The 19,778-nt window shown below is 33.6% G+C and overlaps 2 protein-coding genes across 2 annotated transcripts; one reads left to right on the forward strand and one right to left on the reverse strand.

Moving 5' to 3' along the window:
* The first annotated feature begins 7,885 nt into the window (after positions 1 to 7,885).
* On the forward strand, positions 7,886 to 15,029 carry LOC143542623 (homeobox-leucine zipper protein ATHB-15-like). The gene is made up of 18 exons (XM_077035174.1): positions 7,886 to 8,220; positions 8,975 to 9,134; positions 9,780 to 9,880; positions 10,009 to 10,099; positions 10,854 to 10,949; positions 11,031 to 11,144; positions 11,670 to 11,753; positions 11,848 to 12,003; positions 12,100 to 12,174; positions 12,260 to 12,366; positions 12,448 to 12,640; positions 12,841 to 13,026; positions 13,100 to 13,183; positions 13,264 to 13,392; positions 13,469 to 13,782; positions 14,286 to 14,391; positions 14,467 to 14,616; positions 14,715 to 15,029. The coding sequence occupies exons 1-18, from the start codon at positions 8,006 to 8,008 to the stop codon at positions 14,859 to 14,861; spliced, it is 2,508 nt and encodes an 835-aa protein (XP_076891289.1). The 5' UTR covers positions 7,886 to 8,005; the 3' UTR covers positions 14,862 to 15,029.
* A 908-nt stretch (positions 15,030 to 15,937) lies between these two features.
* On the reverse strand, positions 15,938 to 18,592 carry LOC143542580 (protein SAWADEE HOMEODOMAIN HOMOLOG 2-like). Its single transcript, XM_077035136.1, has 9 exons — positions 18,527 to 18,592; positions 17,462 to 17,544; positions 17,312 to 17,357; positions 17,116 to 17,212; positions 16,952 to 17,012; positions 16,810 to 16,861; positions 16,589 to 16,729; positions 16,383 to 16,502; positions 15,938 to 16,070 (listed from the first exon to the last, which is right to left on the reverse strand). Exons 1-9 carry the CDS (start codon positions 18,590 to 18,592, stop codon positions 16,026 to 16,028), a joined length of 711 nt encoding a protein of 236 aa, XP_076891251.1. The 3' UTR covers positions 15,938 to 16,025.
* Between the last annotated feature and the right edge of the window lie 1,186 nt (positions 18,593 to 19,778).

The raw sequence follows: 19,778 nt of genomic DNA on the forward strand, positions 1-19,778 counted from the left end.
AACGAAACTTAAACGAAACAAAATTATAAAAACTAAAATTGAACAAAAAACCAAAATTAAACCAAAATAACAAACAACTACCATGAAATTTTGAAAAGAAAAAACCCGAACTCATTAAGAAACACATGTATGAATAGTAAAGTAGATTAGAATATGTTAAATATAATTAAGCTGAATGTAGTTTAATTTAATTTTGAATTATTTCATTGGCAAGGAATTATGAGAACAGATGTCATTTATGTAAAACGTTATTATTTTAATTGTATAGTAGAAAACAATTTTGAATGTAGTTTATTTTGACTTATTTTTAAAATGACCTATTTTAATAGTAAAAAAACATTGAATATAACTAAGTTGAATGTAGTTCAATTTAATTTTGAATTATTTATGGAATATGGCATGTATTCGTATTCTATTAGACCTTCTATTCAAACATCAATTGTGTACCTTTTTTATACCATAATGTACGGTTAATCAAGGGGTGATGTAGGGATGACAATGAAACCCGAACCTGATGGGAAAACCCGAAACCCGACATAAATGGGACGGGTTTGGGAATAGTTTTGAAATTTTTTGTGGTTTTGGGACGAGTTTGGGATTTCTAATATACCCGATTACCCGATAACATAAACCATTTACCCGATTATATACCCGATGTTCCCGATATAGCTTAATATATTATATATACTATATTCCAAATATATTATTTATCGAAACTTGTTTATGTCAATTATTTGAGATATTTTACCTTTATGGTAACCATCTTTGTAATTGATTGGTTATATTTTGTCAAAACTCCGGTAGAAACCCTACGTTTTTTGAGCCGGGTATACCCGACGAGTATTTTGTCAAAAACTCGAAACCGTCGACCGACGGGTAATTACCCGATTAAAACCCGACGGGTTTGGGATGGACTTTTATAACCGGGTATGGGTTTGGAAATACCTAAACCCACCCATTGCCATCCCTAGGGTGATGTTATGATAAACACGTGATTCCTGTCTAATCTCTCAGTTTTGAATCTTGTTTACATTGTTTTTTTACGATAACCTTGGGAAAGCCACTAGACCCGCACAAGTTGTGATTTTGTCCCATTGATTAGCAGGGCATTGCCGGAATCTCATGGATTTTTCAACTGGTTATAAAAAAAAACTTTGTATCTCTCTGATATCATAATCATATTTCATCCCAAACTATGGGATGTTTGGGATTTGTCCACAGACCCAGTGACGAGATGGGGTCGCAGGTCGCCCGATACTCATGAAAAAAAATATTTATATACACATTGGCGGATCCAGCATACAAACGGGTGGTTCCCGGGTTTCGAAATAATAGTGTACGGATATATAGAAGACGCGTAGGAACCACCTTATAAATTAAGAGGGAACCACCTAAAAAAAATTCCTGGATCCGCCACTGTATATACAATATATAAAACCGAAAGACAACAGCGAAAGAATTAATAAAGATTAAAACCAAAAGTGATATCGGGTGTGATGGTTAATACACCTTACTTTTACCATGTTTGAATAATACTAGTTTCTAAGTTTTTAAAATAGTGTTGTGTAAACCAATCTAAAGAAATATATAATTAAGTAGGGGTGTGCAAATTAACCATCATAACCGTTAACCGAACCATAACCGACATAATCGAACCGATTTTAGCTAATAACCGGCATAATCGGTGGGTCGGTTTAATGAATTTTTGAAAACCGTCAAATACGGGTTGGTTTTGGTTAAAAATAATTTCAAATCCGCTATAACTGAACCGCCCCATTTACATAACTCTCAACTTTATGGAGTATAATTAGATCACGTTGATAATTTAGAGAAAATTAAAAAAGGTAATAAACTAAAAATGCTCTCATTTTTTTTACTATATGATTTAATTTTATTTAAAAGTTATCCATGTATCTATCGCTTGTTTGAGTATATATTATTAATATTTATGGATTGTATATTTTGTTAATGTCATGTCATTTATATTTTTATTTTTTTTGGGTAATATTTAGTACCAAAGTGTTATGCTCAATTACATTATTTTGGTCACGATTAACCGACCCATAACTGACTCGTTATAACCTTTAAAACCAATTAACCGAAACCGCGATAACGGATCGGTTATGGTTATGCTTATCAATTAACCGACATATTGGTTATGACTATGGCTTTAGCCTAAAACCGCCCCATACTGCCCCATACACACCCCTATAATTAAGTTGATTGATTTGAGCACAAAAAGTTAACATACCGTTTGTGCGATGTTATACGTAAATAATCACTGTTGAGTGTGTGGATATAATATAACTTAAAATAGTGAAATACAAGGTCTAAAATTTGATCAACGAAGAATTATATTTAAAATTATATAGCAAAAATAAATTAAAAATTAAAAAAACAAAAAGTGTTTTGGTGTCCATGTATGTGAGCCACGCGTGTGGGGTCAACAAAGCAAAGATATGGTCTGCTGAATTCTGTCTCACGTAAAGCGCACGCCACACACCACTACCACTACCTCTACCTGCTCTGAGTCAAACCCCTTTCAAGCAAAAGTCAAATTTCCAATTTCTAAATTCAAAATGCACCCTTTCCCTTATTACACTTATGATAAATTAAAATGAGAATATATATATTAAGTTCGACTCATTTATGATATGTTTAACTCATTTAAAGCGCACCATCGTCTCTGATTCTTCATATAACACAGTTATACGGATTATGTTCGAGATAAACAACTGAATTAAGGTTAATGTTTTTGACTTGAATAAATATGTGGACACGTTTGAATTTATTAGTTCAACGTGTTCATAACACAATTGTCAACCCAAGATAAAAAAAATGGAATATGTCCTTTTCTATTAATAATTTATTAGTAATCCAGATTTATATTAGTTTATTATACTAACAAAAGATTTTGTTATTGGAAGGCTAAGTAAAAAAAATAAAAAAGGTTAATCATTTTCTAGATGCTAAAGCTAAATAAAACCATGTAATTAAAACAAAAACCATGCTTTTATCTTACCCTTAAGTGAAATGGGTAATTAAGTGTGCATCATTACATATTATTAGTTTTTCATGTTATCAAAGCTATACAAAAACCATATACAAGTGATTTCTTCACTGGGTAAATAAACAGGATTGCAAATTTTATTATATTAGTTAATTAAATTACGGTTTTGTATACATATCATAGACATAATATACGCTTCACAACATCTACATTAAAGATCAAATATTTTTATGACATTTACATACCATTGAAAAGTGAGTTACATATTTATTTTGAACGACCATTTGGATCATTGACGGACCACTGACTCACCTGATTATTTTTATTCTACCCTTAGGAAATGAGAAAACCCCCTAGTGCAACTTGAAGTCTCCTAATTTTTATTTTTGATCACAAGTGGGACTTGAACCCAAAATATCTTATTTTTTTAAATAAAGTTTTAGAGTGTTTCATCTCAACCATTTGGATCAGAGATCATTAGCAAGCATGAGTTGCATATGTGTTTCAGGATATAATATTCATTTAATATAAACAATTTTTTATTATTATTTTTTTTAACATTTTACATGCTAATTTGGAAAGTGAGTTGTGACAAGTGAGTGCTTAAAATGCAAGGCTTGAGAAAAGGGCACTCAAATTGGTCTGCCATTACTTTATTTTTTGTTTTTTAATTAACAAGTACAATTCGACATACTTGGCAAACACATTAAAGATTTTACATTATTATAGATATGTTTCATTAAAAGGATGTGAATAACTTAAATATTTAGCTAGAAGGATATCTAGAGTTAGAAAAATCATACTGGTTTAAGTGTTCTATGTTATAAACCGCTTGAGATGTTACAAACTTCTTTAGAAAATCTCTATATACTTTATCAGGGATTATGCAAAATTTTCTATAATACGCATTAGACACAACGTAATTATGAAAATGTTAAATGTAATGTTGTGTAAATATAGAGCTTAGCATACAACCATCTTTCCTTCTAAACCCTAATGACAATCATCAATACAGCATATACATATACACCATTTTCACACACAATGTAATTATGATAATTTTTAGAGGTAGTATTGTCTAAATATAATGCTTAGTAATTTAGTATACAATCTTCTTTCCTTGTAAACCCTAATTACAAACTTACAATCATCAATACAACAATATACATTTACTCCTTCATTTTGACACACTTAAGAGTTTAACTACACGAAAGTAATAACCACTTAGGTAGAGTTTGAATGCATACAATTTGTCTCAAACATTATATTCTCTTGTCTGATCTTGAACTTGGAGAGGTGTGTTTTAGCGCAATGATATGGTGTGAGTCGATAAAGAGGTTATTCAAGTACATGCATGCATGTAAACTTAAAAAGTAGGCAGACAACTAATGGTCGAACCGTGAATCAGTCACCCTCTTGTTGGAGCAACCTTGATACAAAAATAGTGGTTGTTTGGTTTAGTCAAAATCTAGGTAATATGAAACACTGTGTATAAACTTATATTACAAGGTAGTTTATACATTGATCATATCACATCAAACAACCTTAATTAGCCTAGTTTGCATAAGTTGTTTGTTCAAAGCATAAAAGATGTGTGTGTAAGGGTCTTAGCCTAGTTTGAAAAGGTTATATGTTCAAACTTCAAAGTATACAATATAGTTTGGAACATTCCCAAAGTTTGCCATTTAGCCTATATTGATTTTGAATATTCAAACTCTGAGGGACCGTTGAATATTCATAGCATACTTGATGTCATGCAGTTATGAAAACAATATTTAAGTTGATCATATTTTGTCCAAACTTTGTACAGTTGATCCACTATCGTACCATGCTTTGACTAACTTCCTTTTGTTGTCTACATTTTAAGGTTTGTTCAAATTTGAGTTTAGTCGATTCATTGTCAGACCATGTATCGGTTGATTTCATTCATATAGTTGTTAAGACTTTGTTGAATGTTGACTGGTTTTAGCATGTTGATTCACATCCAAACTGAGAAAAAGTCGCCTTCCTCACAAATTTTTGCTTTCTTCAAGATGCTATATTGTGGACTTGTGGTACTCAGTTGGCTTCATGCATTTGACTTGTCTGAGAGTAAATTATCGGCATATGACTATCTACAATTATTATTTATAATTATCATTTTTATAGAGTATAGTAGTGAAGAGCGGATGGTGTCAGGTACCGTTACTGGTATTTATCGAATTTTTGCCTAAAATACCGGTACCGTACCACACTTGTATTGAACCAAGCATTTTTTATAGTGATACTAATACCAAGTTTTTATAAAATTCAGAATCGGTACCGGTAAGATACCGACCTCATTGGTATTAGATTCTTAGCATTTACCACCCAAATGGTTACATGTGCCCACTAATAATCTATCAATTTTTATAATGACAAGAGTTAGCAGCATGTGTTATAAGCGTTGGCGCATGCATGCTTAAATACTAATTATCTATATATTTTGATGATAACAAAACAGAATCATACAAGTTAAATCACACAAAGTTAATTATATGATCATACGGCATGCCCTCAAATCCTTCATTATCCAAACAAACCAAATCTATATAGCAAGACTACAGTCGATGCATATATTGATCATGTATCGATCACTAAGGATGTGGCTGAGTTCTATTCAAGAAACATCTACGGAATACTACAGTCGATGTACGATCGTACCATGCATTGTCCATCCAAAAGATTTTAAAAATTATCTGATCATCAATGAAGTAATCTTTCATGAGACGATCAAGTGCAACTTCACAATCTCCATATATATGCACTAAATCTTAACTGCGCGCTATTTTTGGGTTGAACCCGCGAACAAGTTTATCTAAATGACTTATGTGCGTGTCAACTTTATGGGTTCATTAGTTAACCTATTTAACTTTTGAGTACTTTTTAAATAATAACTTAAACTATTTGACTAAATTTATGCAAAAAGTTAAAAACTTTAAAAAATAGAAGTATTTAATTGTTTCAAAAAAAATATAAATAATGGGTGAATTTAGAACTTTTACTAATATGTAAAAACAGCTTAAAAGATTTTTTCGAGTTAAACCGGGGTGTGTTCATGTCAACCCGTAAATACACGTATAATGTTCAGATTCATGTGTGTGACATAGTTTTTGAAACCGCGTCATATTCTAATTCGTATAAAATTTCAAGTTTATCGGACCCTCCAGCATAACCTGTTTAACAGCCTGGATGGATGGAAATAACTAGAGTTGTTTATCAGAGTTAATTATATTTGTTTAATACAACATCTTCATATAAAGATTGACACAAAACACAACCCAAAAAAAAGTGAAAAATACAAGAGATAAAATTGAAATAATACTAAAAGAAAAGACTTTAAGATTAAAATTTTATATCTTTTAAACTCTTAACCAACTTATGTGATCAAAATGATCCAATTACAATAAACAGGCATGTAAGCTGTGTTATAACCACTATTATATATATATATATATATAACCAAAGTCAACACACTCACATAATTTACTATTCATCATTTGTATAATCACTCAAACATAATGTACAACCGTTTAATGCAACAAAACATACATGTGTAGAAAACAAACTATGAAAAAGAAAGTAGAGGAAGAGTAGTAGTTTCTCAGAGCATTTAAGCTTTTACGTTTTTACATTTATATTTTATTCCACAGGTATATATGTTTTCTTATTTATTTTTGATTTATTCATTTAGCAACTTTGTTTTGTTCGCTGTAGAAATTATAATATGAAACTTCAAATTGTTTATTTGTCGTGTATATCATATGAACCCTAGAGAATTCATTGCTGGTAGCATGTTTTTAATGTGTAAGGTAAGAAATTGCTAAAGTTCATAGATTAAAACCGACCCATCTGCTTATATCAGATTTCGGTGGCTCCAACAGAGTGTGTGGCATGTCATAACGGATCAGAATTCCCACCTCTAACCGAAGTTAACTAGTCCTAAGGCGGACCCGTTTTACTTTTCCATTTCTTATTTTTTTTTTATAAAAAAATTTGGTAATACTTTGTCCATCGGAGAAAGAGACCATCTCAAAAGAAGCCGACATTAGAATGAAGCAACTTAGATATCAAATCATCATGACAAAAAATAGAGTTTTCGCTGTAACTCGCGGATGGTAATACTAGTTTAAATAGCAAAACCCATCCTCACCTTAAATATAAGAAACAAATAAGTTTGTAACCTCAAAATTGACTGTAAAAGTGTGTGGGCAAAATGGAATGATGATCCATCCGTAAATGGTCTGCCTGTGTCTCCCGTTTGGGGTTTCTTTTTAACTCTCTTTATTGTATTATCCCTAACATCCCACTCGATATTCACGAGTTGAGTGATCCAATTCAATTCAATTCAATTCTGCATTTCGTGCTTGCAGCTGCGTGATTGTCAGGGAAATCCAACACTATTAAACTAACAACAGCAACAGTGGTAAACGACATCGTTCCAATTAATCTCTTTCTCTTTCAGTCTTGTCCTACCATTGTTTTGCTTGGTCAATAAGCATTCTTGAATATCTTTATATGTTTCACCACTTATTATCTTGTTTTATTTGCTTGCTTGCTTTTTTATTGTTGAGTAAAAAGTTTACACATTTATCATTAATCCCACATAATTTGAAGAAATCCTAGTTGGGTTTTTTATTTTGTTTTAAGATTCTTGATGGGTTTTTAATCTTGTGTTAGATTCTTGGTTTTATCAAATTCTCAGCAAGATTGTGTTTTTATGAGAAACCCTTTGTGGGTTTTCAATAATAGCTGTGTTTGAATGATCATATGATCAAATCAAGTGTTCTTGGGCTTGTTTATATTCTTTTTGGTGAAGTTTTGATCTTCTTATTCCACAAGATTGTGTTTTTTCCAATAATAGTTGTGTTTGAATGGTCATATGATCAAATCAAGTGTTGTTCAAGGATTTGTTTGTATTTCTTTGGGTGAAAGTCTTAATCTTTTTATTCAGCAATCTTGACTGATTTTGGAGTAATGATGGCGGTTACTTCGTCCTGCAAAGGGGATTCAATGGGGATGGATAATGGGAAATATGTTCGGTACACACCCGAACAAGTTGAAGCTTTGGAAAGATTATACCATGATTGCCCGAAACCGAGCTCACATCGCAGACAACAGCTCATTCGCGAGTGCCCTATCCTCTCGAATATCGAGCCCAAACAGATCAAAGTCTGGTTTCAGAATCGTCGGTAATAAACTTATGATCTTGAACCACCCCTTTCATCTTAAATACATTAAAAAAAATCCATTTTTTGACCGGAAAGAATTGGGTGGTAATCTTTTTCAAGTTTTGTGACTTTTTTTGGTTAAAGACTCAGTTTCTTGATCTTGAGTCATACCCTTTCATCTTAAATGCATAAAAAGTATCCCATTTTGTACTTTTTTTAGTTGACTGTTAAAGTTCTTGATCTAGAAATACCCCTTTCATCTCAAAATCATTAAAAGAATCCAGTTTTTTACCATAAGGAATTGGGTGGTAATCTTTTTCAAGTTTTGAGACTAATTTTTTGGTTAAAGATTCAAGTTCTTGATCAAGAAACACACCCTTTCTTCTTACATGCATAAAAAGTATCCAAGTTTGTGAATTTTTAGTTGACTTTTAAAGTTCTTGATCTTGAAATATCCTTTTCATATTGAATGGGATGATACACATCCATTTCGAACAAGAAATAATTAGCTTTTTCTAATTTCTTTTCGGTCAAAATTTAAATTCTTGATCTTGAAACAAGAATTTACCATTTTTAGGCTGAAAGAATTGGGCGGTAATCTTTTTCAAGTTTTTGTGACTTCTTTTGGTTAAAAGTTGAGTTTTTTATCTTGAAACACGCCTGTCATTATTATTTCTTAAAAAAATGTGAAATTTGGACCAGAAAGAATTGGGTGGTTATCTTTTGCGAGTTTTGATGACTTTTCAATTGAAAAGTCTAATTTGTGTATATACAGATGTAGGGAAAAACAAAGAAAAGAGGCATCGAGGCTGCAAGCTGTGAATAGGAAGTTATCAGCAATGAATAAATTATTAATGGAGGAGAATGATAGGCTGCAGAAGCAAGTTTCTAACTTGGTGTATGAAAACGGTCACTTCCGTCAACAGACTCAAAACGTAATTAAACTAGCTTTTTTTTTTTCAAAATCGGGTCCTTTTGTAGTTTCCAAGATTTTGAATCTTGATGTGTCAAAAGTTCACTTCATGTTATTTTGAAATGTTTCTTTGATCTAGGCCTGTTAACAAACCAAACCAACACGAAGGGTGCATGTTCATGTTCGTTCGATTAACTTTAACCGAACAAACAACTGAACACGAACAATTAAACAAACGGTTTTTTCTTGTTCGTATTCGTGTTTGTTTATGTTCATTTGTTAACAGCATAAAAGAACGGTTCACGAACGTAAACAAACACAAACAAATGAACATAATTGATCAAACACCGATTAAAAGTAAACGTGCTCATCAATTTATTGGGCCTAAAAAAATAATAGAACTAGACTAAATTGTAATAGACCTAATTTTTTTAATGAACATACTACCTAAACGAACGAACATAAACGAATGTTCACGAACAAAAATGAACGAACAGGACATGTGTTTGTGTTAATTCATTTAACTAAACGAGCAAAAAATGTTGTTCGTGCTCTCTTGTTTATTAATATAAACGAACATAAACGAACTTCCTTCCAAACGGTTCATGGGCCGTTTGGTTCGTTTAGTTTGATCACTTTTGTTAATCTTTTACCATATTCTATGCAGATGGTGCTCGTCACCACAGACACGAGTTGCGAGTCAGTGGTGACGAGCGGTCAACACTACTCTAGCCCTCAACATCCACCAAGGGATGCTAGTCCTGCAGGGTAATTCAGTAATTTAACCTCTATTACCTACCTTTTTTTCTTTTAAAATAATTTTTTTAATGTTCTTGATTGATCACTACTTTATATGAATTTAGATTTGAAAATTGTGTTCTTTGTATGTTTTTTAGGCTTTTGTCTATTGCAGAAGAAACTTTAACAGAGTTTATATCAAAGGCGACTGGGACTGCTGTCGAGTGGGTCCAAATGCCTGGGATGAAGGTTCTTTGCACTTACTTTAATTAGTGTTATTGAAATATTATAATGGTGATTAATCATTCCATTAACCTTTAATTAATATTATCTGTTGATTAAATTAGAATTGTTGTTAAAGAGACCTGCTAACCTTCAGATTCACATTAGAATCTCATCATTTGAGTCATTATCCTCCACATTCGACCTTTTTGGTTGTCTTTCTTTTTCTTTGATATTGTTTATATTCCTACTTTAACAAGTGGCAAACTGGCAATAAAAAGAAATATGTTTATGGGTTTCGTTTACGTTTTCTTTTTAATTCATTCAAGAGTTACTTATTTGGGTTTCGTTTACGTTTTCTTTTTGATTCATTCACAAGTTACTTATTTTTTTAATTTGCAAAATTGGTATGGATTTTATATAATTTTGACTCCAGCTTTCGCCTGTCTGTATTATTTTTCGTACTAAATGAAATACTTTTACCACTTGCCAATAGTTTTTCAAATTTTTAACTTTACATATAATATGAAGCTGACATCAAAAGTCAAATTATATATGTTGTTTCCTTGAACTTATTTTTCAAATTGGCCGGTTTACAATTTTCGATTAATAATAAACTTTCATTGTTATTTTTTTATTACTAACTAATATCAGATATAGTCTTTTAAATAAAAATGATCTTGTTATTCTCAAGTCTTCAATATGAACTTTCATTGTTATTCTCCATTAAAAAAAGTTTGATTTTTTTAATTATAATTTATTTTTGTAATCGATTTTGCAGCCTGGTCCGGATTCCAATGGAATCATTGCTATTTCTCACGGTTGCACCGGTGTTGCATCACGTGCATGTGGTCTTGTCGGTCTTGAACCTACAAGAGTAAGTATCCCCCCGTTTTAATTACCAGGAACCTTAGTGGGGCCCACAACCATAGTACTGACTTTTAAGCTTCTATTTCAGGTTGCTGAAATCCTCAAAGATCGAACATCATGGTATCGTGACTGCCGAGCCGTCGAAGTTCTCAATGTGCTCACAACCGGGAATAATGGAACCATCGAGCTGCTTTACATGCAGGTTAGCACACGCTCGACAAGGGTCGAGCTCAACTCGTTTAACTTGTGGGAGCTCGAGAGCTCTGCTCGCAGTAGTTTTTCGAGCTCTGCTTGTTTATTGTTTTCTATTTATTAACTAGTTTATATACTGTTCACTGGCTATTATATATATTGTAATTATAGTTTTTATATAATAACATGGTATATATTCTTTAGCTATTCTTATCGTAATTTTATATATAATAATAATTCTTATATAAATATATATTTGATAAATATTACATAAAAATTATCTAAAATAATAGGCTTGTTTAGGCTTGCGATCCAGTTCAAGCTCAACAAGTAAGCTCAGGCTTGGGCTCGTTTATTAATCAAGCTTTATTTATGCTCGAGCTCGTCTCGATTCAAGATTTTAATGAGCCAATCCTTAGTAGCTCATGAGTGGCTTGGCTCGTTTACACTCTTATTAAAAATGCATTTGTACAAGTTGTGCTGACTTTGATGGTTTGACTTTGACTCTTTTGTATGGTCATGTTTTATTTTATAGCTTTATGCACCAACTACTTTAGCACCAGCACGTGACTTCTGGTTACTGCGTTATACATCTGCTTTGGAGGACGGTAGCTTAGTGGTATGCGCAAAATAATACTTTTTTTATCTTTTATAATATGTTCCATTTGTTTGTTTTAAAGAAATGTCATGACTTTGACTTTGTTAACATTAAGGTGTGTGAAAGATCATTAAACAACACTCAAAATGGCCCTACTATGCCATCGGTACCACATTTCGTGAGAGCCAAAATTCTTCCAAGTGGTTACCTCATACGACCATGCGATGGTGGTGGCTCGATTATTCACATAGTTGATCATGTTGACTTTGAGGTATGAGAAAGGAAGTTAACTTCAAATCCAACCAAAGTACTAATGTTTTGTTGTATTATATATATCTAGATTAAATTCTAACTTCACATTGTGTAGGCCGGAAGCGTTCCTGAAGTTTTACGCCCTTTATACGAGTCATCCACGTTACTGGCTCAGAGGACAACACTCGCGGTATAAAGTTATTTTAAATTTTTTATTTTTTAAAAGTGAAATATTTTTTAAAAAATGAAATTAATCTTATTTATTTATTTTTTAGGCTTTTCGCCAATTAAGGCAGATTTCACAAGAGATTTCTCAACCGATGGTCACTAGTTGGGGGCGAAGACCGGCTGCTCTTCGTGCACTCGGTCAACGAATGAGCCGGTTATTATTATTGTCATTTCTTTTACCTTTTTATTGTTTATGTTGTGAAATTTTGAAGATTTTTTTTAAATATTTTTGCAGAGGTTTTAATGAAGCCATTAATGGTTTTACTGATGAAGGCTGGACTGTGATGGAAAGTGATGGCGTCGATGATGTTACCGTTCTCGTAAACTCGTCTCCTGATAAGGTTATGGGTGCAACTCCAATGTATGCAGATGGGTTTCCATCAATTAGCAATGCAGTTCTTTGTGCTAAAGCTTCAATGCTCTTACAAGTAAGTTGCTCAAAGTCAAGCATACCGGTTTTCAAACAAAAAGTACGTCACACACTTGTTACAATTTTGGAAATGTTTTAGCTACTTTGAATATTATGGAAAACCTGACATGGGCGTACCAAAATTTTAGTCGAGTCGATGACAATTTTGATTAAGAGAAGCAATAGTTTGACCATTGACCAAAAGTCAAAATTTGGCAGAATGTGCCTCCTGCAATACTTACAAGATTCTTGAGAGAACACCGATCCGAATGGGCTGATAGTGGTATCGATATTTACTCTGCTGCATCGGTCAAAGGTGGTCAATGTGGGTTACCAATTGCTGGAACCGGGGGCTTTGGTGGTCAGGTTATTCTTCCATTGGCTCATACAATCGAGCATGAAGAGGTATATGATCAGAAAGGTTGAAACATCGTAAGTAGTTAATGATTATTACTATGGGTTTTGATGTTTGAAACAGTTTATGGAGGTTATTAAGCTTGAAAACACGAGTCATTATCGGGCAGATGACATGTTAATGCCCGGTGATATTTTCTTTTTGCAAGTAAGTAGTGGTCACTCGGGCTTATGTTGAGTCTTTCATCTTTGACTTTGAAAGTCAAACTTACTCTTTTTTGTTTCCAGCTTTGTAGTGGAGTTGATGAAAATGCGATCGGGACATCCGCCGAACTTATATTTGCTCCGATCGATGCGTCTTTTACCGACGATGCCCCTCTCTTACCTTCGGGTTTTCGTATAATCCCGATTGATAATGTAATGTTAAAATTAGTTTAGCCATCTATATATCTCACTTCTGTATATAAATTAACATTTTCTTTCATTAACACAGAATTCACAGAACCCGACCCGTGACCTTGCATCGACTCTTGAAGTGGGCCCGCCTGGGAAGCGAACACCAGATTATCTTGGTCAAACCGGGTCAACAAAATCTGTTATGACCATAGCATTTCAGTTTGCGTTTGAAATTCACCTTCAAGAAAGTATAGCTGCCATGGCTAGACAATATGTGCGCAGCATAGTGTCATCAGTTCAACGGGTCGCGTTAGCCCTCTCACCTTCGTCTTTTGGCCCGCGAAGTTTGCAAGGCCCATCGGGCACCCCTGAAGCCCAAATGCTAGCTAGTTGGATCTGTCAAAGTTTTCGGTAATTAAGCGTTTTAATCAATACTACTACAGCTGAACAAAAAACCGTTCTAGAACCGGTTAAAACCGGCCCGAACCGTAGAGGTGAAATCGGATTTTAACCCTCTATGTTGATACCGGTTCCAACCCGGTCAAACCCAATTGAAGTGGTCAAAACCCGATTTCAAACCGGTCAAACTGATCTTTCGACTTTTACAACCCGGTTCCAACAAATACCAGTTTTGAATTTTGTTGACCCAAATTTGGAACCGGTTAAGAACAACACAAACTGTAGGGTTGTAACCCTGAACGTTGAAAGCCGGCCTGAGCTGGTCAAAAACCGTTCCAAACTGGTCAAACTTGATCCTTTGACTTTTAACCCTGTTCCAACCTGAACCGATTTTGACATTCATTGACTAAACCCGAACCAGTTCCAACCCAAACTGGTTTGGGTCCAGGACACGGTTAACTTGTACCAACTGATAATCAAAATATAATATTTGGTTTCTGATTTTCATGTTATAGTTGCTTTCTTGGTGAAGATCTTTTCAAAACGGTTGATGAGCGAAGCGATTCCATGCTTAAAACACTTTGGCATCATTCAGATGCCATTATGTGTTGTTCATTAAAGGTAAAGTTTTCATCTTTCGTACTTTTAGACTGAAAAACACGCGTTTCTTGAATCCAAAACATTACAATTTTGCAGGCGTTACCCGATTTCACTTTTGCAAATCAAGCGGGATTAGACATGCTTGAAACAACATTGGTTTCACTTCAAGATATCACTCTTGACAAGATTTTTGATAGAGGTGGTAGAACTAGTATTTGTTCTGAGCTCCCACAAGTTCTACAACAGGTATATATTGGTTTGAATTTTTGAATAATGACTTGACATGTTTGACTTTCAAAAGTCAAATGTAAATGATTGGATTGTTTACGGTTTTGACTTTTTAGGGGTTTGCTTGTTTTCCGGGTGGAGTTTGTTTGACAAGTATGGGGAGGCCTGTGTCGTATGAACGGGCTGTGGCGTGGAAGGTGTTGAATGATGAAGAAAACGCTCACTGCATAGCGTTCGTGTTCGTGAACTGGTCGTTTGTTTGACTTTGTGAAAGGCAAAAGAAAGTTGTTTTGTTTAGAAAGACTAGGTTTAGAAAGTGAAATATGTTGCATACTATCATAGTATATTTGAAGGGCCATGGTGTTCTTTTGTTGTTATATTCCTATACTATGTGTTTGGTTCTTTTGAGTTTATAAGATCTTTGTGGTTATTACTCTAATTAAAAGATGAATATATTCGCATATAAATTATAAAATCACTACTTTTATCTTGTCATTGGAGCCTCTATAGCCATACATCCTATATTATAATATAAAAAGAAAATTAGCAAAAACAACTAAAACACCACCGCATTGAATTCTTTATAATAGAGAAATTTATAAAACAACTAAAGCACACGATCTATATTTAGAGACTTTATGTGCAGCCCTTGATATTTTGTTGTTAGTGTATAAAAAAGAGGGATGTCAGTAAAATAAGTGTTTGTGAGTAAGATATACATATAGATGAAGAGTTGGATATCGAAGGTTTTTGAAAAGTAAACAATTCAAAACAAATAAGGTTTTCTAGTTAAAATAAAAGATGGAGGCTTCAGTGCTCTAAATAATATTACATAAAGTGATAAAACTAATAAAGTTTGCAAAATATTTTTAGTTTTAAAACTTCAAATAAAATAGAAAATATATAACTAAATAAGTATTGTCTCATATTTATTCTTTCATGTGAACGGAAAGACGTTTATTCTTCCATGTCATGTTCTTATGAAAAGAAATGCGACTTGGATCGTTGCCTCTTAAACACAAGTTGGTTTTCCTAGGCTTCTGTTTCGATACATGGCATATATTGATAATTATAAGACGGTTACAATGTATACTTTGTTAGATCATATCAAAATGAATATAACTTGAATAAATTTGAAAAAAGAAAAAAAAAAACTAAATAAAGATGCACAATATTATAACAAGTCATTTTTAATAATATTCAAAGTCTATATATTACATTTTCGGACAAATACGAAAATCAAATATTGCAGAGCAGCAAGCCAAAGGAATCATACTCCACACAAAATTCCATCATAATGGTGATTCAATTACTAGCAACAAACTTACAATTATATCAACAATGCTGCTAGATGATCCATAAACCACATCGATGATATTCAAATTATATTTCGAGATGATGAATGTTTAGAAAATGAGAATCCGCTTCTAATACTCTGGCCGACAACAGAGTCTCCTCAACCGAACGCATTCCTACAAACACAAAGTTTATGTAATGCTGCATGTTGACTTTTGAGGTCAAACTGTCACATATCAGTTTCAAAACCAAGGGAAAAACTTTAAACGTTTAAACATAACTTGTTTCTGTTTGTGTAAGCAAATTATTTTACTATGACTATGCAGTCAACCATTTTCTTAAAAGTTCATAGTATTCAAAGCAGTTTTAAGAAAATGGTTGACTGCATAGTCATAGTAAAATAATTGGTTTTAAAGTTGAAATTCTTCTGTTTGACCTCAAAAGTCAAACTATTATCAAATGTTACGCTGTCTTGCAATCTTACATACCTCAGAGTTGTCATGCTCATACCGAATCAAGAAAATGCATCTGCAACCCCTAATATCATGCAACTTTCTTTGAATATCAATAACTTGAGCATCATAATGTCTTGCAATATCTGTTTTCTCCTAATACCACAGCGAAATTTAAAAAAAAAAATTAGCCTCCAATAATCAATCATAATGTTTAAAACATCTTAACAAATCTTACTGACTTGGAAGCAAAGTACAATATCTCCAACCATGACTTTACTGCATTCCAAATGCTCAAGTGAAACCGATCGTTCACGCACATTTTTAATGTGCACCCACTCGTCCTCTTCGGGCCCAAAACCGTCATATCTTGCAAGAACTTCCTAAAATTTGTAAAATGTAACTTTTAGTCGTTATGTTAATTTAACTTTCAAAAGGTTAACTGTTAAATATACAAACTTACATATCCACTTGAAGTATTAAATCTGTATGTAATGAAAATCTCCACATCATACCTACAAAGTGTACAATAATATAAGCGATGTTAGTATGATTATGAATTTAAATTTATGAATATATATATATCGTTACATGTAAATAATTACCATGCACCATCTGATGATTTTGCTTCATATTCCAACTTTGACAAATCTATGACTTTTTCTCCTGCATAAATTTGTTGCATGCTAATCAAAATATACAATGTTGACCGCTATCTTTGTTATTACTATGGAGGGCAAATAAATAATTTTGTACAGAAAAATAATACCTTTAGGCATATCAGAAGTCTCATTCATGTTGGGGCCATTAAGTGATGTATCTCTTGACATAAGGCATTTCTGCCTATCAAGAAACCAATTTTGGACCTACAATATAATCATACAATTAAAAGTGCAAATAAGTGTGAAAAGAATAAAGATTTGCTTTTTTTTTAATAATGTTAACAAGTATGATAAAAGGGCAACCTCGAGCCATTTTAAAAGCGGTTTTCCAGCTCGACCTGCAGAACGGCTGTTAAAAAACCAAAGTTATAAGTTGTAATGTAAACAACTATGCAAATCATGGAAATAAAACAATATAAAGATTAAAGAAAGCAGATATTTGTGATAACTCACTTGAATCCAGTTGTTAGCTTCTTAATGACCTCTGAATTTGGAAGTTGCTCTGATTGTTTTAGTATTCTATCCATTTTCTCCATCTGTAAAGTTAAGAATTCACTAATGAGTCTTTGGCATGAGCACGAATGCATACGCCTTTCAGTTATTATTTTTTAAGATGATCAAATATTGAAGAGCCCTGCTTGCGGTGCGCTCATATAATGTATATATGTGTGAACCTTCGCATGGGCAAAAGTGAAATTGCACTAATTTTGACGTTATTTTACTAACTCGTGAAAACAACGTTAAAAGTGGTGGAAGGTTAATCAGGCATCATGTGGTGGCGCGTTGATAGCCGAAAGACAAGGGTACATGCACCAATCTGCCGGTGTGCCGACGGTTGAGTGTTATGTGCCTTATGTCCAAGGCCTGATGCAAAACTACTTTCGAGCAGGGGGTCTCACCGGAAGTAGCCTCTCTATTTCTACGGGGGTAGAGGTAAGGCTGTCTACATCTTACCCTCCTCAGACCCTACTATAGCTTTGCTATTGGTGGGATATACCGAGTATGATGATGATAATGATGATCAAATATTGAAGAGAGCTAAGAAACTAATATACAAAGATATAGACTTTTAACACTTGAATACAAAACAATAGCCATAAAGATTCAAGAATGTATAAAAATTGATAATTACACCACAAAAAAGACCACCATTGTATACAAACCAGCTTCCTAAACTACATTAATCGAATTCCTATCACCGATTTAACCCCCTTCAAAAATCCAAAAAGCCCCTCTGAACAACCTAAAAAATAGTGATTATATACAACAGAAAGGAGGTGTTTGGCAAACCATTTAGGGCTAAAATACATGTAAACCCTTAAAAAATTAAAATTTACCAAACACCCTCTAACACCAATGCACCACATATCAAACACATATTCTTGAAATTTTGGAACATTACATGAAATGATGGGAAATAACATAAAGGAAGCATTTTTACAGCTAAAGATGGGATTTATGTTCAAGAAATTAGAGACCCATAAAAATAACTGCAGAGAAGAGTGTGTAATGTGTGACCTCGGCTGTTGTAAACCCTGAGAAGACATTCTTTTCGCCTCTGGAACGAAGACCAAGATGATCCATGTGTTATAAACCCTGAAAGGTTGAGCGGGAAGAAGAAGAAGAAGAAGAAGAAGAAAGTGTTGTTTAATTATGTTTTATTATTACTAGGGCATTTAACAGGCTTCCACATTTTCTGGTTTTTTTTATTTATTTTAAATACTTTTTCGACTTGAGATTTGTTGGAATTGCATAAATATGCGTTATTGTCGAGTAGAGGTGCACAAACCGGTTTAAAACTCAAAACCGGCTTGGTTTGAAACCAGTTTGGTTTGGTCAACAAAAGTCAAAACCGGTTTATTCTCAGTTTCGGTTCGGGTTAGAGCCGGTTTCTTACCATGTTACGATCGGTTTCGGTTTGGGTTTTGATCGGTTTTGGCTCGGGTTTTGATCGGTTCTTGCCAGGTTTTGGCCGGTTTCGGTTCGGTTTGGAACCGGTTTTGGTGGAGAAAGTAACAAACCGGTTCCGAACCTGCAGTTTCAATCGGTTCCAAACCGGTTTCTACATAATCGGTTTAAAACCGGTTCGGTTTCGGTTTGATTTTCAGGTTGGGTCGGTTAACCGGTTTATTTGCCCGCCTCTATTGTCTAGTAGAAAGGCAAAGACGTTCTATGTGGTGTGCTTAACAACAATTTGGTGCCTTTGGTGTACAAGAAATTGTTGGGTGTTTGAGAGAAAACCGCCTAACTTAAGGAGTGTGATCATGAAATCAAGGCTTTAAGCTATTTGTGGGTAAAAAATCGGTCTAAGTGGCCGGATTTAACATGGGATGGGTGGTGTGCATTTAATGTATAATCATAATTACGAGTGTAATCGGGTGAAACTTGGGGGTATGCAATTGTAATTTATTTATTGTTCGGGTGGTTCTGCTGTTCGCTAGTATCTTGCTAGTGCTTCGAATAAATTTTGTTGGTCATTCAGAAAAAAAAAAATTCCCGTTGACGATGATAATTGTTGATAGTCAGACATGAAATATGCTTTGGCGAAAGCTTCAGCCGTGTCATGACCCTTATATCCTCCGGTCATGGACCTCTTGAGGCTAATTTCTAGGTGATCAAAATGATAATAGTTTTGAATGAGTGTATCATCCGCACCTTCTAATTACTTGTGTCAATGTTTATTCACATTTCGACTTTGGTTTCTAAGTAAAATTTATTGACTAACAAGAATGGCTTGAAGAAACTAAAATCCCCTATACGTAGTTACCAT

The sequence above is a fragment of the Bidens hawaiensis genome, unplaced genomic scaffold (genome assembly GCF_021521415.1).
Source record: "Bidens hawaiensis isolate Kalapana, Puna unplaced genomic scaffold, B.hawaiensis_p1.1 tig00012940_1, whole genome shotgun sequence".
NCBI lineage: Eukaryota > Viridiplantae > Streptophyta > Magnoliopsida > Asterales > Asteraceae > Bidens > Bidens hawaiensis.